At 46.8% G+C, this 21,536-nt stretch overlaps 1 protein-coding gene across 3 annotated transcripts in view; it reads left to right on the top strand.

The window, feature by feature from the left end:
* WDR19 (WD repeat domain 19) overlaps positions 1-21,536 on the top strand; it is a 72,804-nt gene that overhangs the window by 49,441 nt on the left and 1,827 nt on the right. For all 3 annotated transcript variants that reach the window (XM_045834474.1, XM_045834475.1, XM_045834476.1), the window contains 10 exons: positions 2,465-2,577; positions 3,922-3,990; positions 4,697-4,774; positions 6,111-6,207; positions 6,856-6,980; positions 9,606-9,687; positions 11,306-11,456; positions 13,151-13,274; positions 13,811-13,887; positions 14,225-14,349. In XM_045834474.1, the coding sequence (XP_045690430.1) occupies positions 2,465-2,577; positions 3,922-3,990; positions 4,697-4,774; positions 6,111-6,207; positions 6,856-6,980; positions 9,606-9,687; positions 11,306-11,456; positions 13,151-13,274; positions 13,811-13,887; positions 14,225-14,336 (1,028 nt within the window). In that variant the 3' untranslated portion in view covers positions 14,337-14,349. The remainder of the gene's footprint in view (positions 1-2,464; positions 2,578-3,921; positions 3,991-4,696; positions 4,775-6,110; positions 6,208-6,855; positions 6,981-9,605; positions 9,688-11,305; positions 11,457-13,150; positions 13,275-13,810; positions 13,888-14,224; positions 14,350-21,536) is intronic.

Raw genomic sequence — 21,536 nt, forward strand, 5'->3', positions numbered from 1 at the left:
ACGGTAAAGCTGCTGTGGAACTAGAAGACAGTTTGCAGAACTTAGGGATTTGGGGGTAACTTCTGAGAGAAGAAAGGCCAGATTTCCCAAATCCTGCCATTGATCAACCAGTGGTAAATAGAACAAGTTTCCAAAGTTAAAGTGACGTAAATGCAGAATGAGTTTTGAAAAAGTAAATGTTTTTATAAATTTATAAAATTGAGTTACAAGTGGATATGTGCCTATTTGGATGAAGAGCAATATACAAAAGATGTGGGTTTTAAAGATTTTGAAAGTCCAAAAGAGAACATCTGCTTATAGGTTTTTCTTCCCATGTTTGCAGTTACTCTATTATTTAAATAATTTTCAGATTTTCATTTCATGGACCATACATGACATCATGTCATGTTGTTTTGCTTTGGCTTTATTTTGTAGTAAAATATACATAACATAAATTTACCATTTTAACCATTTTTAAGTATGGCATGAAGTATTGGGTTGGCCAAAAAGTTCATTTAGTTTTTTCCACACTGTGGCTCCAGTATTACTTAGTTGTCTTTAACTTCATTCAAGACAATTTTGTTTGATTGTATTGTGACAGCTGTCATATCAGTGTGCATTTCAAAAAAACTTACCAAATTGGTGAATTTCTGTGTGGCCATTTTAATATTGAAGATGGAAGAACATACACAACATTTTTGGCATATTATGCGTTATTATTTGAAGAAAGGTAAAAACACAGCTTAAACCTGGCTGGCATAGCTCGTTGGATTAAGCACGGGCTACAGACCAAAGCATCGCAGGTTCGATTCCCAGTCAGGGCACATGCCTGGGTTGCAGGCCATGGCCCCCAGCAACCGCACATTGATGTTTCTCTCTCTCTCTCTCCCTCCCTTCCCTCTCTAAAAATAAATAAATAAAATCTTTTTAAAAATTTCTCTTAAAAAAACACAACTTAAATGCAAAACAAAAGATTTGCATTGTGTATGGAGAAGGTGCTGTGATGGATCAGACATGTCAGAGGTGGTTTGCAAAGTTTCCTGGTATTATTGACATTTTGGCCAATTCTTTGCTCTGGGGCTGTCTTATGCACTGGAAGATGTTAGCAGCACCTGGCGTCTACCCACTAGAAGCCAATAGTGGGAGATAGCCGACATCCTCAAAATATCCAAATCGATAAAGTTATTGGTGAAAATGAAAAATGTGTCTTTTATTTTATGGAAAAACTGAACGGACTCTTTGGCCCACCCAGTACATTCCCGTTGTTGTGCGGCCGTCACCGCCGCCCGTCTCCAGAGCTCGCCCATCCCCCTGAACTGGAGCTCCGTGCCCTGACACAGCTACTCCCCGCTCCCCCCTCCCCCCAGCCCCTCGGAACCAGAGTTCTACTTTCGGTCTCTAAATTCGCCTGTTCTTGGCACCTCGTATAAGTGGAGTCATAAAATAGTTGTCATTTTGTGTTACTTTGTTTTTTAAAATTTACAAACTGACCGTAAGAACTGGTGATAGGATTCATGAGAAAATTTTTATTTCAGTCTTAAGGGAAGAAATACGTAAAAGCATCTTCTGATATCTTAGAAAGTCATTCAGATAATTGGAGAAAATAAAGAACTATTTAAAAAAGAAGTATAGATAAAAGCAACGTTAGAATGTTTAACTTGACAGATGTCATTTCTATTCTAACATTAATCAGCACCATTGCACTAAATTATTTGTTTTTCTAATTTCATAAGGATGTGCCTGATGGTGTATATCACACACACACACACACACACACACACACACACACACTCTCACCCCCCAAATCAACACACACCCTTTTCTCCACTTTACCCCTGCCCTCGTCAACTCCGTATCTGCCTTTGGCTGGAGGCACAGGTATCCTGCTGGGCCTCCAACCCTGGTGGGTAAATGTAAACAATGAATTAGAACTCCAGCAGCTTTCTTCCACTGTGTCTAATATATTTAAACCTCAGACCAAAAAGAAAACCAATAATTTTCTTTAAATAGCACCTACTGGCCACTTGAACATCATCTTTTTTACTTACCTGACAAATGCATACAGACCATTGTTTAAACCAGGCTCTGCTCACAAAGGGAGATGGATGACATTAGCATTGCACTTAACTTTGCTTCGGAATGTTCTGGAACTCTAGGCAAATCATGGTTGAGATTACAGTCCTGGTTGGTTCTGTTTTAGGAAATGATAGTGAGACTCCTGTGAAAGATGGTGGAGTTGCTGGGAGGGATGTTGAACCAGAGCCTAGATTCTCAGAGCAAATTCTCGTCACTTCGCCCCCCGATGGATCACAGCTGATACATGGAATAGTTGTGGTGAATGTGTTTTCTCATGAAAACAGATACTGATAACATTATTTGCTGTTAAAATTTTTAATCACCTGTGTTTAGATCTTTTTTTTTAGGTTAACAATAAAAAGTAAACAAGTTTTGCTCCGATATTTTACTCCATGAACTTCTGTTGCAGGTTCTGAAAACACCTCTAATGAAGACTATCAAAGCATTGCCTTGTATTTTGAAGGAGAAAAAAGGCATTTTCAGGCTGGAAAATTCTTCTTGCTGTGCAGTCAATATTCACGAGTTAGTATTTGCCAAGAAAACATACTGGGCTCCACAGGAACGATTATAGGAAATAATGAAAAACATATTATGGTCCCAGACAACCAGATTTGACATCTCAAATTCAACTTGAGCATCTCTCCCCCACAGCCAGTCCCACTCCTCTTCATGGTGCCTCTCCCACCTGCCCGTCTTCATTCTGCCTGCCGTCAACCTAACCCAAACCCAGGTCACCTCACTTTAAATTATTGCAACAGTTGCCTGTTTTTCTTTTCTCTCTGTATCACTTCTTGAAGGAGTGATACTTTGTTCTGGAAATGGTGCTTTCCGTGCTTAGGGCCCCTCAGGCAGAGGTCACCGTGCTCACGCGAGAGTGTAAACAAGGGGCGCTGGGGGTAACGCTGCGTGTCCATGTGTGGCCGGACTGGAACTGCGGGGTGGCACCTGCTTTGTCCGAAGGGAGTGGCTGCTGCTCACCTCCCAAGACCATTGCCGCAACTCGGGAGTCCGGGCCCAGTCGGCCAGGTCATCTGACTTTTAACAAGAAACAGAAGTCTGAGTCTCCCAGTTTTAAAGTATGGCACAGATGTTTTCAGAACAGCAGTCAGTGTGTGTGTGTGTGTGTGTGTGTGTGTGTGTGTGTGTGTGTGTGAATTTGCCGTCAGGCCATCGATTTGCTGTTTCGGCCTCTCCAGTACTAATTCAGACGCCTTGCACAGTTGGACCAGCCAGCCCGAGCTTCCCAGTCTGCCATCCAGCTTTTCTGTGGAAGAATCCTCACTCGCACTCACCTCTTCCCATCTTTGCCTCCCTACTCGGGTCCCCAGTGCCCTCCTCCCCACTTACCACAGTCTTTTGAGCTGTTATAACCTTAAATTTCTTTGTAGGTGTGGTGGTATGATGTTCAGGAATTAGACGGTTATAACTTAAAATAAGTGGTCCTTTATGTTATCACATCACATCACCCCGATTAGATTGCACGTAGTACAGAAAGGCACCACGTCACGTCCTTCCCGGTCGTCCGGACAGCCTCTGGCCCGGTCTCACATACATAGTAGCAGCTTGTCCGTAAATATTTGTGGAATGAGTGTATGAATGAAAACAGATCTTCCTACTGAAAGAGGGTACGTTTTTATTTTGATTTCATCAGAAATAAGAACTAGATTCTTCAGAGTGTTAATTGGGTCCTTCTATTTTAAACTGTATTGAGCCCTTTGTATATTTTAAGATCCAGCACGGTGCACACCCCTAATTGAGATGAAGATACTTGCACAAACTAGGATTACTTTGTGTGTGTGCAGGCTTTGTTTTTCTCAATGTGAAGCAGTCCAAAGATTTTTAATTGCTATACAATTCTCATTTCAGGCACTTAAACACTTCCTAAAATGTCCAAGCTCAGAAGATAATGCAGCAATAGAAATGGCAATTGAAACTGTAAGTAAACTGTAATGAAACTTTCAAGAAAGCCAATATTTTTTAAAAAAAACTTTTTGAGGAGATTCTCAAACATACAAAAGTAGACCAAACTGTATAATAAACTCTCATTTACCCACTAGCTCACTTCAACAGCTATTACTAACACATGGCCGGTCTTATTTTGTTCATACCCCTACCTTCTTTCCCTACATTATTTCAATCCTCACCCGAGAATATGTTTTATTGATTTTGGAGAGAGAAGAGGGAGAGGGTAAGAGAAAAACATCGACTGGTTGCTTCCCACATGCGCCCTGCTCGGGGGTGGGACACACCCCCTGGCATGTGCCCTGACCGGGGATCGAACCCACAGCCTCTCGGTGTTCGGGCCAGTGCTCCACCCAACTGAGCCGCCCAGCCAGGGCTCCCTGTGCTCCTTAAAAGTTTTTACTGAAACGTCCAAAAAGCATATTCTCTGTGTGTAAAAAACAAAAACAAAAAAAACAATATTTTGATAAAGCAACTTTAAAAAGCTACAGTTTTTAAGGACAGATTTTTATTAATGGCGACTCCACAAATGAAATGAAGAAAGACCCTGAGCTATGTTTTGGGCACTTGACAATAGGAATTTTTGCATGTTTTTAAACTTGACTTGCTTATTTGTCTTCTCCCCCACCTCCTTCAGGTTTAAGATCTGAATCCACTCTTCCTCTCTCCCCCTAAACAGGTCGGTCAGGCCAAGGACGAGCTGCTGACCAGCCAGCTGATAGACCACCTCATGGGGGAGAGCGATGGCATGCCCAAGGTACTTACTGTTTTCTTCACGTGGGCTTTCGAGTGTCTGAGGCAGATTTCACCTTACCTGCCTTGTTTTTCACCTGCTAGGGCTCTTGCATCATAGACTTACAAAATTCTCTCTGAATGTAGCCTCAGGTCAGCCAGGCAGACCCTGCACCTCAGAGGCTCCTGGGTACGTTCTGTCTTTGAAATAATTAGCATTGCAGCCTGTGAAATACCCACATCCCTCCAGGTAACAAATCTCACCGCCCACCACTTTCCCAATGTTGTCATAGAGTTTTATTTATTCTAGGACCATGAGAAATAATGATCAGAACCATGACTTAGCACTAATTCCTAAAAATTAGTGTATTTTGTTCCTATTTCAAACATTATGGGAATTAATAGATATCATATTTAGCATAAAAGTAACTCACTAGAAATAGAAAGTAACAATAAGCCATTAGGAATCTAGTTTTCAAAGTAAGCGACTCCTGGAGCTCGGGCAGAAGTCAGTCTCTCCTCTCAGTCCCGGTGCAGGGCAGATGCCTACGCCTCTGAGATGCTCCCGGGCCTTTTTCCTTTTTCAACCCTTTTGCTCTGGAGTTCAAAGGGATCTGTTTGTGAAGGAACTCAAGTCACAGATCTGGAGAGAAGGGGCTGGAGTGTCGCACCTGGAGAGCACTGTAACAGCCCCAATCCTCAAACTGATCCTCAAACCTGTACCTGTGTCTTAGAGACAAACGGTCCTTAGACCCAGGGAGGCCAGGCCAGCCTGTCAGAGGGCTCGGGCCCTTAAGCCATTCTAAACCCCCGCACCTTCCCTCCGCTAACCAAAAGTGACCAGGAAACAGCACTGAGTAGGTGAAACTGTCTGGAGTTCAGGAGGACAGAAATCGAAAATATTCGAAAGCCAGAGAAAATCCTTTAGGCCAGAGGAATTCATATAGGTGTAAAAATGTTTAAATTTTGTTAAGCTGCTACCTTGTGTGAGAGCACATCTCATTTTCAGCGTGTGAGAGCGAGCTCCGTGGAGCAGCGTCAGGAGCACGGCCCCTGGGGGAGGTCCGGTGACGTTTGGGTTTTCGGTCAAATGGAACCATGCAGTTGCGCCTTCCTCCCAGGGAGGGCGTGAATATTTAAATGAGCTAATATTTCTCAAGTACTTAGAATACTACCTGGCACATCTTAACTCTAAATAAATATTTGATAAACTAATTCTGTGTTCATTCGGTTCTTTAAAAACAGTATCCACCGTCAGTTACTGGAAAGCGAATGTGATCCTAACTGAAATGCAAAATTTTAGCTGTTTCCCTCCTTAGCTAACGAAGAGTGTGACGCTTCTCTAATGGTTTGTACGGCAGGACGCCAAGTACCTGTTCCGCCTGTACATGGCCCTGAAGCAGTACCGAGAGGCCGCCCGGACGGCCATCATCATCGCCCGGGAGGAGCAGTCTGCGGGTGGGTCCCCGGTGTTCGTGCTTCTCTCCCCAAACCACCCTCCACCCGGGGAAGAGCAGCCGATGCTAATCTAGGCTTGCTTTGCACCACGAAGACTGGGGAGGGGACCGTTTTATTCTCAGAGAAGTGAAAGAAATAGCTCAGCATCACAGGGGGTGCTGAAGAGCTCCACTCAGGCCTGAGAAGGGTTTTATGGAGGGGTGTGGCCCCCAGGTTTCGGGGCGTGGGGCGAGGTTTGTGGTTTTCACGGGAACACTGACCTCAGAAGGGAGGCAGACGACACCCCTGGGGAGCACCGGTTAGTGCGCCCCTGCAGCAGCTGGCAGGAAGCTGGGGCGGGGGCCCGGGAAGAGAGGCTGGATTTGGGAGACGCAGAAGGTAGACCCAGAACTTGGCGACCCCTTGGACTTTGGAGCCAGGTAGGTGCCCCGAGGAAGAGGGAGACGTCTAGGATGACACCACCATTTTGTTCCTGAGGCTCAATATTAGTGCCATCCGTTACGGTAGGAAAAACTACTCAGTTACTTTGGGTAAAAAGTTATTAGGATACTGCCAATAACATAAGTGAGCCGTTTATAAAATGAGGGCCCATAGAAAGTCCTCAGAATTCCTCCCCTTCAACGTGTCCTTTTACCTCCCCTTTTCAAGGAAACTATCGGAACGCACACGACGTTCTCTTCAGCATGTATGCAGAACTTAAATCCCAGAAGATCAAAATTCCCTCGGAGATGGCCACCAACCTCATGATCCTGCACAGCTATATACTCGTCAAGGTGAGGCCCTTGCGTGGCCGGGGATAGAACCTCAGTCGTGTATACGGGTGTGTGTGTGTGTGTGTGTGCGCATCGGCAGGGGTTTCTGTCCACCGGAGGGATTTCCTCAATCTCTCTGTTCTTAGGTGAGAAACGCTAGATACAGAGTCATTATGCAGTGGGCCGCCTTTTGTGTGCAAAAAAGCAAAAAGTAATATATGTTCATTTCAAATAAAATTCGAAACATATACGTATTTTTAAAACTAGCAGAAGCAGCTTTCTAAAGGAAACTCGGCGGGTGTCAAGGAGGCGGGGCTCGGCAGGAGGAGTGGGAGGGGCGGGAGGAGTCTCTGTGTGTCTGTTGCACCTCGTTTTCCGTTTCGAAGCCTATGACTGCGTTAGCTGGTCAAAAACAGATTTACTAAAAACGTTTTTGGTTTTTTCAATGTGCGCTTGCTGGGGGTCATGTTCTGCAACCCAGGCATGTGCCCTGACTGGGGATCAAACCTGCCACACTTTGGTTCACAGCCCGAGCTCAATCCACTGAGCTACGCCAGCCAAGGCTTACCAAAAACATTTTTGTTTAACCCAAGCTTGCTAGTTTTTTCTAAGATAATGGATTTTATACAGTTCCACCAGTTTTTTGTAAACAAACTTGATTGAGGTAGAACTGACAGGTCACGCTGGTTTCAGGTGTCACCGTAGTGATTCGGTGTCTGTCCAGCTGCAGAGTGACCACCGCATCAGTCCAGTGAGCACCCACCACCGTACAGAGCTCACTTGCAAGTCCGGGGCTTCCAAGTGTGCTCTGCAACATCAGTAACTGTGGTCACCGCATTATGCACACTCCAACTCACTCATTTTTCCAGATTTTCTTGTGTGTCCAAGTACATCTCCCCTTATTAATGCCAGCTGTCCGGCCGGACCACATGAGCTAATTTAACTCCGAAGGCACCCAGCACCGTGTGGTCTTGTACCAATTGAGACCCTGGTCCCCGTCTATGCGGATGCCGTCCAGCAGCCCTGTCTGCACAGGTGGACATGCTCCGTGTCTGCTGGGCAACATGGCAGCCGCTGGCCTGGCTCTGCGGCACCTGGAGTGCAGCTGGTGTGGGTGGAACTGATAAACTAGCTTTTTTATTTTTAAATTTAAGTAGCCACATGTAGCTGGTGGTGACCATGTTAAACCTCACAGATCTGTAACACTGGTTATAAGGGGAATTTTTAGTTCCAACGTGCAACCCCCAGAGTATATTTCCTTTTGGAGCAGTAGTGGGGCCCCTCAGACAGAAAGGAATAGAAAGGGGGGGAGGTCTTTCCAGCCTCAGACAGGAGTGGTGGTGCCAGTGTCCTTGGGGCACACAATCCAGCAAAATGGGGGTCCTTAGAGGTCAAAGGGAGGACAGAAACAAGCTGGTGGGAGATGAGGAGCAAATATAGGGATTTCTGTACAAGCCCCTCCAGGACCAGGGCTTTCTACCCCCATTAGCCTGGGGTGGGGGGCGGTATTCTCGTGTCTTTTTTTTTTCCTCTGGCCCCAGGAGCTGGCCTGCCACCTCCATCAGATTGGCCCCCTCCTCCCACCGAGGAGCCCCCTCGTGACCTCCCTTTCTGCTCTCATCCCTATGCAAGCACCAAGCACTTTCAAGGTTTTCTAGGATTTCTAACTGCTTGTGATATTAAAGGGAAACTAACAGATCCTATTAAGAACAAATTGATGCAGAAATGTCACAGGCATCTTGGGCCGAAAGGACTGGAGTCATCCACATTCCAGGGAAAATCGAGACAGCTTTGGCAGATGCTTCCTCCCCGGAGCGGGGACAGAGAGTTTGGCTGAAGGACAGCCAGGATATTTGGGTGTGGGCGGCTGAGCTGGGCAGCCTGAGGCCCATAAATAACAGAGGGTGAGGGAGGACCAGCAGCCAGGGCTTCCCTGCCGTGCATTACTATTTGATAATATTTGTTATCCTGTTGCAGTGCTTGGTAAACTATACACCATTCGCTCAGACCCGATGCCTGAGTCATCGCATACCCAGCCTTCACTTTCTGACCGAACACCAGTTCTGACTCCCAGTCTGCCCGGTCCTCTCCCTTCCCACGGCCCCACCCTGTGGGTTACCTCCTCTCCCCCGATGCCTGCAGGGGCCCCAGGGCCCAGCCAGCAGTTCTCCAGCCTCATGGCCTAAGTGTACCCCCTCCTTGCATCACAGACCCCGCCTGTATTTACCTAACCCCAGGTGCCTCTGGCCATCGTTGCCTTTGCTTATGGCAGACCGTGCCCTCTTCCTTTAACCATGTACCCCCTCTCCCTGCCCACTAACAGCTTTCAGGGCTCACAGCAACCTGGTAAAAGTAGGTATTATTAGCCCCTGAGTGCTGGCCAGTAATGATGGGCCAGGGGTTTGAACTCACGGCACATGGTCCAGCCTACGGTAGAAAGTGCAGTGTAGAGTAGGGGTGAGGCCGTGGGGCCACAGTACTGCTGGGAGGGGCGAAGTCCCAGGGGCATTAGCCAAGTGAGTCTGCAAGGATCGCATGACCCCATTCAGGGTCACAATCAAGGAGTTGTTTATTTGGAGGAGTAAAGCATGAATTAGGGTTAACCAGAGTATCTAAGGAAAGTATAGAGTGTGTTGTTTGTTTCAGATTCATGTTAAAAACGGAGATCACATGAAGGGGGCACGTTTGCTTATCCGGGTGGCCAACAACATCAGCAAGTTCCCGTCACGTGAGTACCGAGCAGCGCCGTCGCCCACACTTGCGCGTCAGCGCAGCGTTCCGCACGGGGAGGCCTGCCCCACCAACTCTGCCAGCCACTGTGCTCCATCCACGCATACGAGCTCGTTAACCCCCAGAGCAGCCTCGTGAAGCCGTGTAACGGGTTCAACGATTCACCAGGACTCACACACTCAGCCTGTGGTCGTGCTGAAGGCTACGACTGACCACAGCGAAGGGGCACAGGGAAACGGGCAAAGGGGGAAGCGCCTGGCTGCAGTCTGGGCAACAGGTGCGAGCTTCCAAGGGCCCCCACGTGGGGTCAGTCACACAGGGCGCACGTAAGGCCTCCAGGAGTGAGTTGTGTGACCACACATGTCAAAGGTGACTAGGTCCCCGGGGGTCGTACTGGGGGCTGGTCACACAGGGACCCCCTGCTTAGCACGTACCGAAATTTCCAGACTCCCGGAGAGCAGGTGTTCAGTACAACCACATGGCTTGTGCGAAGAGTGTAGGCGCAGTGGCCACTCGTGTCAGTCCTGGAACGGCAGGAACGCCTCCAGAAATCCAAATTCCCGGGTGCCTGCCAAGGACCGGCCTCTCGGCAGGTGTTTCTAAGGATAATGGTCTCCAGACCGCACACACGGGCACTCTCACTACTTCCCCCGTTTTACAGATGAGCAGACTGGGGCAAAAGAAGTCAGGTAACTCTTGCCCAAGATTACACTGGCAGCCAGTAAGTCAGTAGGCCATCACCTCTGAAAAAGGGCCCCATTATTCTAAAAGACATGCCATCACAACGTTCTTCAGTGAGCAGACTTCATCACATTCTGTAACGTGGGTCGACAGACTTTTCTGTCAGGTGTCAGACGTCCGGGGCTCTGTGGGCTGTGTGACCGTCACCGCTGCTTGTTCACCTCTGCTGCGCGGGCTTGACCCACATGCAGACAGACGAGCGTGGCTGCGTTCCGACAGAACTATTTTTTTTAAACACTGGAACTCATGTTTTTCACAAAATATTTTGATTTTTTTTCAACCATTTAGAAACGTAAAAGCCTTTCTTCGCTCATGGGCAATACAGCAACAGAGGGCCAGGTTCGGCCCACTGGCCGTAATGCACCAGTGCCTGTCCCCTGAATGAGTTCTCTTTTGTTACGTGAAAAAGACTTAAAACTAATTGTTCACCATGCTGGCCAATGGTTTGTGCGATAGGACAGGCACTTGTAACCACTGGTGGGAGTAAATACTGGTACGGCCTTTCTAGAAGGCGGTTGGGCAATTTGTGCTAAGAGAATTTTTTTAAAGGTCACGTTCTTTGGGCCAGTAATTCTACTTCTAGGTGTCTGTCCTGAAGAAACAGAATACATGCAGAGAGGTTAGCACATCCCTCCCACCAGCAGTCCCGTCAGGTGCAAAAATGCACGTCAGGTGTGGGAGGACACACGCAAAGGGGCCCCAGGGGGGTGCAGGCCCGGGGGCCGAGGCAGGCGGAGCACGGCACAGCCAGGGAGGAGGCACACTGGTGAGAGGCGGCCGGACCGCTCCTCGTTACACAGACCCCGGCTCTTCGCCAGGGCCAGAGCGATGCCAGCAGAGGCACTGTGCTCCCTGCTGCCCCGTTTGCATTGCAGACATCGTGCCGATCCTGACGTCGACTGTCATCGAGTGTCACCGAGCAGGCCTGAAGAACTCCGCTTTCAGCTTCGCAGCGATGTTGATGAGGCCCGAGTACCGCAACAAAATAGATGCCAAATACAAAAAGAAGATTGAGGCAATGGTCAGGTAGGTGATGAGAGGGGCTTCCCTGCCTAATCAGTTCACAGGTGCCTTTTTCAGAATGCAGCTGCTCGTGTGCAGGCTCGGTAGAAATGGTTGGGCGGGGGCTAGCACTGAGGATTGTACTCAGCTGCCAGCAGCAGAAAACCCAGCATGGCTGGAACAAGTCGGGAGTTACCGACTCGTGCACAAGGTGCTGCAGTCCAGGGCTGGTGCCACCGGGTCCCGATGGCACCACGGACAGATCCCTCTGTCTTCCAGCTTTGCCATCTGGCCCATAGACGTCTGGTCCTCGTGCTCGCACGGTTCTGGTGGTCTGCCACAGCCGCAGACATCGTATTCCCGTGCAAGGCAGGAATGTGATGAGGGAAGAAGAGGGAGATTCAAAAATGAAAAGATCTTTGCCTTTTAGAAAGGACACTCCCCCAGGAATCCATCTCCGTCTCCCTGGCCAGCACCCTGCCACTTGGCTGCCTTTAGCTGCAAAGCACTGTTGGGTCCAAACAAAGTTCAGTTGGCAAGGACGATCGGCTGTTACAGAGGCAGCAGTGTCCGCCACAGATGGACAGATAGTGACTGTTTCTCAGTGTAAGAAACTTGGAGACTGCACAGCCCATTGCCAGAAGAGAGTTCATTTCCAAACCCTTTGGGCCTGTGGAGATCCAAAGGCACATAAGGCATGTTCTCGCTTCACAAAGCAATAAGGAGGCTGGTTTTCCAAAGAAACACCAGGGAAGAGTAGCACTAGTGTTTACTCAAGGAGAAACTGCGATCATATAGTAACTCCATACTACCTCTTGTTCAACGCAGTGATGACATTCGGGGTTCCTGTTAGATGCATTGACCAGAGGACCCCGGTTTGTCTGGATGTTGGTCACTATAGCCAAGGGAGAGGGCTGCACTGGTAATGGCCGAGAGAAGCAACACCACCTCACTGTCAGCTGGGCTTGGGCTGACCCTCATGGTAGAGATCTCTAAGCTGGGTAGGGCTACGTGGAACAAACGCTCCCTTTTTCAGACTGGCCCGCCTCACCTGCCCATATGGTGAATGAGGTGGGGAGACCACGCTAGGGAACATCTACCCAGCAGCCTAGCACTGGGCTGCGCTAGGCCCCAGCTGGAAGAGGTGCTAGGTGTTCTTTCCCAACGCAAGAGGGCTCTGTTGCCATGAGGTCTATCTAATACGGTATCTTGTAGCTACGTGTTGCTATTTAAATTTAAATGAATTAAAATTAAATGTAAAGTTTAGATCCTCACACTACCCACATTTCAAGAGCTCAAAAACATTATGTGGCTCACGGCTGGACAACCATATTGGACAGCACAGAATTAGAACATGGCCATTGTCACAGAACATTCTGCTGGACAGAAGGGCGAGACAGGGGCAGGAACACGCTCACCACTCCAATACACAGGAAGAGAGGCGAGCAGGACCCACCCGTGTTTGCTGCCCTTTAACGTGCCCCAAACTCCAGCTCCCCAAAGTGGCCCATGTAACGCTGCAGTCGGACCAATCCCAGCTGCTCTTCTGCCTCCTGGAGCTGGATGTGGGCCGATTGTAAGTCTCTCTCGTCTCAGAGTCTAGGGAGAGGTAGGTGTGCTTCATGTTCCCAGTTTTCCAAATACGCCTTTTCTCTGCTGTCCACATGACATGGGAAATGAAGGGTTGTTTTTAAGTGCCATGTGATTCTTCCTCACAGGAGACCCGATACATCCGAGATAGAAGAGACCACCACCCCGTGTCCATTCTGTAAATTTCTTCTCCCGGAATTTGAACTCCTCTGTCCTGGATGTAAAAACAATATCCCATATTGCATTGCAACAGTAAGCTTCTTTACAATAATTTCCCTTCCTTTGCATATCTATTTATAACCCATTTGAATACACGGTGAGTGGCAGCATTTTTCTCACTTCTGAAATCTCAATCCCTCAAATGTCCTGCAACGTTTAGCATATAATTTTATGGTTAACAAAGTTGAACATTATATTCAGAGCATATAATAGTTTGAGTGAGTATGTACAATGGGGCAACGTACCACACATTTGGGGATCACATTGGCTTAAATCCTTTCTCTGCCATTTACTGACTGAATAACCTGCTGCAATTTGCTTTACCTTGCAATTCAGATAATTTCTCAAAGTCGAAGGCTATTCTTTTACACGTGAATCTGACAAATACATTCTGGCTTTAGTCCTTTTGATGCCATCTCTTTCTAATCAATTACCGCCTAGATTAACTATCAATAATTTCATAATTTAGAGGGCTGGCTTTTAACTGTAACCCCATTATTATAACTGAATAATGGTGGGGGGTGTTCAAAATAAAGGCAAATTTTTACTCCGAAGTGTACCCCTCCCAGGGCCGACACATGCTGAAGGATGACTGGACAGTGTGCCCGCACTGCGACTTCCCTGCTCTGCACTCGGAATTTAAGGTGTAAGTGTGCATCCGCCCATCGGGTCAGACTTGTCCGAACACGGCCTCCACTCAGCCACTCCTCGCCTGGAGTCTCCTCTGTTCATGCTCCTCCTCGAGGCTCACACTGTCTTCTTAGGAGAACCTATGACCTTTGAAAACATCGTCATTAAAGGGACCCCTAAAGGGGTCTAGGAGACTAAAGATTCCTAATTTTTTAAGTATCCCTAGTTCTTAAACTGCATGATGAACAGTACTAAAAGATGTAGACAGGAATAGATGTTCTTCCCACTAGAATAACCCAAAGGAAAAGAAATAGTATATATGTAACCTATTCTGCCTTTCCTCCCCCAAACAGCATGTTAAACACTGAAAGCACGTGTCCCATGTGTTCAGAAAGATTAAACTTCGCTGAACTGAAAAAGATTCCGGACTGTACCCAGTACCTGCGAACCGAGGTGGAGCAGTAAGTGGAGTGTGCAGGTAAGGGCCAGGCCGTCCACTCAGCTTCCCAGGGCACAAGAGGCCCGAGTCCACACAGCCTCACAGTTTGTGTTCGCATTGGCTCCTTTTGTGAGTTGCGTCATTAGTCAGGTTTAATGCTGTAATACAGGCTGTGCTGTTTCCATAGTGACTGCGGTTGTAGTCCAGGCAGCATTACGGGATCCCAGCTGGACCGTAACTTATCTCTGTTTGGTAGAATTCACCAGTGAAGCCATTCGGTCCTAGACTTGTTTGTCAGGAGGTTTTTGATTACTGATTCTCTCTTTACTAGTAACTGGTCACTTCAGACTTTTCTGTTTCTTCATGATTCTGTCTTGGTAAGTGGTATGTTTCTAGGAATTAGTCCATTTCTTCCGGGTTGTCCAGTTTGTTGGCATATAATTTTCATAAGAGTCTCTTACCATTTTTTAATATGTTTTATTGATTATGCTATTACAGTTGTCCCACTTTCCCCCTTCACTTCCCTCCACCCTGCACACCCACTCCCACCCACATTCCCCCCCCCCTTTAGTTCATGTCCATGTGTCATACATGTAAGTTCTTTGGCTTCTACTTTTCCCATACTGTTCTTACCCTTTCTATTTTCTACCTACCATCTGTGCTACTTATTCTCTGTACCTTTTCCCCCTCTCTCCCCCTCCCACTCCCCTGCTGATAACCCTCCATGTGATCTCCATTTCTGTGGTTCTGTTCCTGTTCTAGTTGTTCGCTTAGCTTGTTTTTGCTTCTGTTTTAGGTGTGGTTGTTAATAACTGTGATTTTTCTGTCATTTTATTATTCATATTTTTTTATCATCTTTTTCTTAGGTAAGTCCCTTTAACATTTCATATAATAAGGGCTTGGTGATGATGAACTCCTTTAACTTGACCTTATCTGAGAAGCACTTTATCTGCCCTTCCATTCTAAATAAAAGCTTTGCTGGATAGAGTAATTTTGGATGTAGGTCCTTGCCTTTCATGACTTGGAATACTTCTTGTCAGCCCCTTCTTGTCTGTAAGCTCTCTTGAGAAATCAGCTGACAGTCTTATGGGAACTCCTCTGAAGGTAACTCGCTCCTTTTCTCTGGCTGCTTCTAAGATTCTCTCCTTATTTTTAATCTTGGGTAATGTAATTATGATGTGCCTTGGTGTGTTCTTCCTTGGGTCCAACCTCTTTGGGACTCTCTGAGCTTCCTGGACTTCCTGGAAGTCTGTTTCCTTTGCCAGATTGGGGAAGTTCTTCATTATTTGTTCAAATAAGTTTTCAATTTGTTGCTCTTCTCTTCTCCTTCTGGTACTCCTATAATTTGGATGTTGGAATGTTTAAAGATGTCCCGGAGGTTCCTAAGCCTCCCCTCATTTTTTTGAATTCTTGGTTCTTCATTCTGTTCTGGTTGAATGTTTCTTTTTTCCTTCTGGTCCACACCATTGATTTGAGTCCCAATTTCCTTCCCATCACTATTGGTTCCCTGTACATTTTCCTTCATTTCACTTAGCATATCCTTCATTTTTTCAGCTAATTTGCGACCAAATGCAACCATTTCTGTGAGCATATCCTTCATTTTTTCAGCTAATTTGCAACCAAATTCAACCATTTCTGTGAGCATCCTGATTACCATTGTTTTGAACTATGCATCTGATAGGTTGGCTATCTCTTCATCGCATAGTTGTATTTTTTCTGGAGCTTTGATCTGTTCTTTCATTTGCGCCATTTTTTTTTCCTTGCGTGGCTGCTATGTAGTTTGGGGCGGAGCCTTAGATGTTCACCCGGGCAGGGCAACCCACGTCGCTGCATTTTTGTTACGGAACACAAGGGGGCGCCAAAGGCAATATACTATTACTGAAAGGAACCCCCCAGGTTCGTTATGTCCGCTGCCTTATAGGAAGGACATCTCTCAATGCCAGAGATTCGTGAAAAGGAAAGGAAATGTTTATTTAATGCTATATAGACTTAAAGTAGTGACCTAATGTCTTCATCAAAATCCCAAAGTCCCTTAAAACACCCAGAAACACACACAGTCCTTCCTTCCCCCCCTTTGCCCAGTCTGGGGTACCGTATCTCAGGAAAAGAAATGGAAGTCCGTGGCTCAGGCAGCCCCTGGTTCTTCCCAGTAATCCGTCTCAGCTGGTAGGCCTCCCTCAGTTCCTGGCACCATCAGCTGTGTCACCGGGATCTCTGCTTAAGCCGGGTGGTGGTTCCCCCTTTTAAAGCTGCGGGGCTCTCTTACATATCCACAGCCATGTGGTTCTCCTTTCTATTCCTACAGCCAAGTGCTCCTCTCTGCACAACGGCCGTGGGAGTCCTCACTCTGCCAAACCACATGATTCTCCCTTCTATAGCTGCCACGTCTCTGTTTAAATCACCACGCCAATCCTCCTCTGCAGCCCGATTTCTGACTCCTCCCATAATTGGCTGCACTTGCCAGCACTCTCATATCCTTCCAGCTTTACGGGGCTGCCATCGTGAGTCTGGGCAGGCGTGGCCCCATGTCATAGAGCCAATCTTCTCCAAGCTCCCACACAGGTGCTGTAACTTGGGGGACCTGCCCCCAGTTACATCTTGGTGGGGAAGTTACTTCCATCCCCCTGGCTCAAAGCATGGCTACAGCTATTTAACATATCTATGTAACCAACTAAAGGTTATAGATGTGTTAAATGACCACACCAGAGATTTACTGCAAAGCTGTTGCTATGCAAAACAGCTCTCAATGGCCCTGCTCCATTTGTCCCTTCCCCCAACCCACACCTGTGCGGGGGGTGGGGGGTTAGGACATCCTAGTATTTCTTGGACACCTTGAGTTCTGGACCCCATTCCAAATCGCTATTTGCCGCCCCACCCCCCTTAGCTGCACCCTGTTACATTGTGATGCTGTATGTGGGGAAGAGGTCCAAGAGGGAACAATGGCACTTGCTCAGCTCTCTGCCAGATTTCAGTCACTTCCCCTGCTTCCCACAAACAAAGCGGGCCCTTCTGGTGCTGATTCGCATTTGGGTGGGTTTGTGTTATGCTCTAGGACCATGTGGGTCCCTCCAACAAACTCTCCTGAGAGGCTGGGAGTTTCTCCCAGCACCTCAACCCCCACAGGAGTTTTCAATGAGCAGTTTGAGGCTTTATTTCCCTGAGCTGAAGCTCTGGGCCGTGCGGTCTCTCTCGTTCCCCATTTGATCCTCCTGGTTTGCCTGCGTGCGAACGTGGGACCGCCCGCTCCACTAGCTGCTACCTTGCCGCAAGTCCTCTCCGCTTGCCTGCACATCTCCACCCCCCCCCCCCGACCGGTCTGGATGAATGTTTCTTCTTTAACTCCTTGGTTGTCAGACTTCCATACAGTTCAATTTTCTGTCCGTTCTGGTTGTTTTTTGTTTTTAAATTGTTGTCCTTCTTTTGGTTGTGCAAGGAGGCACAGTGTGTCTACCTACGCCTCCATCTTGGCCGGAAGTCTCTTAACCGTCTTTTGCGTTTGTGTTATCAGTTGCAATGTGTCTTCCTTCACTCCTGAGTTTGACTCTTCTTTCTTGGCGAATCTGGCTAAAGGTTTGTCTATTTTGTTTAGAAAAAAAAAAAAAAAAACTAGCTCTTGGTCCCACTGATCTTTTTTAGTCTTTCGTTTATTTCTGCTCTAACTTTGGACGTAGCTTTTTCTTCTTTTTCTGGTTCCTCGGGGTGTCAAATTGGGTTGAGATCTTGTTTCTAAATGTAGGCATTTATCATGGATTTTTCCTTTCGACCTGCTTATGCTACATTTACCATAAATTTGGGTATGTTGTATTTCCATATTCATTTGTCTCCAGGTATTTTTTATTTTTTTTATTTGGATTTCGACCCATTGGTTTGTTCAGTGACATTTTGTTGAGTCATAGTTGTGAGTTTTCCAGTTATCCCTTCAGCCACTCTGTGTCTTTTGCTCAGAGAATTTAGTCCATTTAAAATAATTACTGATAGGTATGGACTTACTGCTATTTTGCCAATTGTTTTCTGGCTGTTTGGTAATTCCTTTGTGCCTTCCTTCTCTTGCTCTCTCCCTTTGTGATTTGATGTTCTGTGGTGGTATCATTGGATTCATTCCTCTATCTTTTGTGTTATCTGCTATAGGTTTTGCTTTGTGAATACCATGAGCCTTACATGAAACATCGTACAGGTCCATTTTAAGTTAGTAAGAACTGAAGTTCAAATACCTTCTAAAGTTCTACATTTCTACTCTCTCCACACAATTTTTTTTGGGGGGTTTCACAATTTACATCTGTTTATCACGTGGTATATCTTGTAACAAATTACTGTAGTTGTAGTTACTTTTACTAGTTTTGTCTTTTAAGCTTCATAAATTTATAAGTGATTAACTCATCACCATTACATTAGGTTATTCTGAACTGATGTATTTACTTTCACCATTGAGATTTACATTCTCCTTAGTATTCCTGTTAATTTGTGCCCTTTTAATTTTAGCTATAAGAAATCTTCTTTTCCAATCCTCACCAGAGGGCATGGTTATTGATTTTAGAGAGAGGGTAGCAGGGCGGGAAACAGAGAGGGAGAGAAACATCGATGTGAAAGAGAAACATCAATCAATTGCCTCTTGCATGTGCCCCTACTGCAGACTGAAACCACAACCTAGGTATATGCCTTGACCAGGAATTGAACTTGCAACCTTTTGGTGTACTGGATGATGCTCCAAGCAACTGAGCCACACAGGCTTGGGCCCCCCCCCATCTTTACTGGAGGATATGATTTTATTGACTTTAGAGAGAGGCAAGAGGGGGACAGAGACATTGATCAGCTGCCTCCTGCATGTGCCCCAACGAGGAACTGAACCCACAACCTAGGTATGTGCCCTGACCAGAAATCAAACCCACAGCCTGTTGGTGTATGGGATGATGGTCCAACCAACTGAGCCACCCAGCCAGGGCAAGAAGTCCTCTTAATATTTCTTGTAAGGCTGGTGATGAACTCCTTTAGCTTTTCCTCGTCTGGAAGACTCTTTTCACCTTCAATTGTGGATATAGCTTTGCCAGTTAGAGAGTATCCTTTGTCCTTTTTTTCTTTCAGAATTTATCATGCTTGAATATATCATGCTACTTTTTGGCCTGCAAAGTTTCTGCTGAAAATCTAAGTCTTATGTAGCACCCTTGTATTTCTGCTGCTTTTAAGATTCTCTCCTTGTCTTTAATTTTTGGCAGCCCAGTAACATCGTGTCTTGGTGTGGATCTCTTTCCGTTCCTTTTGTTTGCAACTGAGTTCCTGGGTCTGGATGTCTGTTCCTTCCCAAGGGTAGGGGTGTTTTCAGCCATTATTTCTTCAAATAAGTTTTCTGCCCATTTCTGTTTATTCTTCTTTGGGGCCCCTGCAATGCAAATACTGTCTGGCTTGATGTTATCCCCAAAGTCCCTTAAGCAGTGACGTTCTCTTCTTCTTTTGCTGTTCTGACTGAACGAGTCCCACTGCCCTTAGAGTGTGCTGGTGCTTTCTTCTGCTTCACCTGGTCTCTGATGCTGGACCTCTCTGTTGCATTTTCCAGCTCAGTCATTGTACTCCCCATGTCTAATTTGTTTGCTACTTTCATGTATTTTCTTTGTTGAAATTCTCACTTCACGCATTTTTCTCCTGAATTGGTGAGCATCTTTATGACAATTTAACTTTTTATCAATCATTTATCTCCTCTTTAAGTTATTTTTCTGTGGGTTTATCTTGTTCTTTCACTTGAAACATATGTTTTCATTTTCCTTGACTCTGTGTTGGTGTCTGTGCCTTAGAGAAAACAGCCACCCCTGCCAGTCAAGGAGTGCTCTCATGCAGGGAGTGAGCCTCATCCAGGCCTGCCGTAGCTCTCGGTCCTCTCTCAAACCTTTGTGATTGTCTAAGTGGCCTTCCTTGTTCCTGCGGCCCCCAGTGGCTGAGGGTATGCCAAGACCTGTCAGGACCTGCATACAGGCTGATTCAAAGCTGGGCCCTCAGGCCACAACGATTAAGATAAGCATTTCTCACCGTGCCTCTGTGTTGAGCCCAAAGGGGGATGGCAGGTTAAGAACATATTCTCTGTTACAGTCCAGGGGGACTTGTGAAAGTAAACGGTGCCATTTTAAAGGGTGTCCCCTGGAAAGCAGCAGCAAAAACCAGAGCATCCAATCTGTAAACAAGCTCCTTTCTCGGAGATACCAGAGACCATGGTCATGGCAGGGAGAGAGTATGTAGATGGTACTTGCCAGCCTCCAGCCTCTGGGTGTCGCAGCCACCAACCGGCAGTGACCGTGGAACGCTGTGGATGGCTTCTTGAAACACGAGAAAAACATACACAGAGACAACCAGGTCCTGTGGGGAAGTAGGAGCAGAACGGCCACTCTCTCTAGTGGGGAGCGCTATGGCCACCCTCCCTAGGGGAGAGTGCCCTTAAGGGAGAGCGCCTCGTTCTCCCGCCTGAGCAGGCTTTTTTTGGTTCGTTTACATAAGAATTCGGGTAAAGCTCATTACTCATTGCCAGGAAGTAAGGATCAAACAATAGATAACAACGAAGTCTGAGGGCCTATTTTGAGTCAGGGTCAGATAGCTAAAGAGCTGTAAAACTTTGAGGAACAAACTTACTTCTTCCTTGGACCCTTATTATTTGAGAGCATTCTAAACAAAGCAGGTTTCACAGGATTTTACATATTCTTTCTTAGGCCTAATCACCCGGGGAACCCACCCTTCCCAGCACATGGGTGCATCACCCTCTGTCATTGTTTCAGGCTTAGGTGGAGCAAGGGAACTAAGGCAGCCAAGATTAGGAGATTTTCTCACAGACAATGAGGACTCAGGCTATGTCAAAGCTGAGAGGCAAGGGTCCATCACCCCCTTTTGCTGTAGCCCCCAAAGTCCTTCTTTGGGGGCCTCCCATGTGATTGTGCCTGTCTTAGGTCATTCCCCCCTTGGGGAATCTTACCCATCATTGGCTAACCAACCAAGCATTGGGGGCCAGTTATGGATGAAGAAGCAGAAGCAGCGCTCCTGCCAGGGAGATAAGCTTTTGTCTCCTTGGTGGCTTACGGTCCAAGGTTGTTCTCTCAGCCTTAGCCTTGGCAGGGGTTACAGCTTCTGATACCAGGCAGGGCAGTTCCCAACATCTGGGGAGTATTGGCCCCTAGATGTATGTTAAATGACAAGCCTACTTCTTAGGCTGTATCTTTTAAGCTAAGCCAATAGGCCTCTTTCACAGAAAGATG

The sequence above is a fragment of the Phyllostomus hastatus genome, unplaced genomic scaffold (genome assembly GCF_019186645.2).
Source record: "Phyllostomus hastatus isolate PE091 unplaced genomic scaffold, TTU_PhHast_1.1 phas_contig_196, whole genome shotgun sequence".
NCBI classification, from domain to species: domain Eukaryota; kingdom Metazoa; phylum Chordata; class Mammalia; order Chiroptera; family Phyllostomidae; genus Phyllostomus; species Phyllostomus hastatus.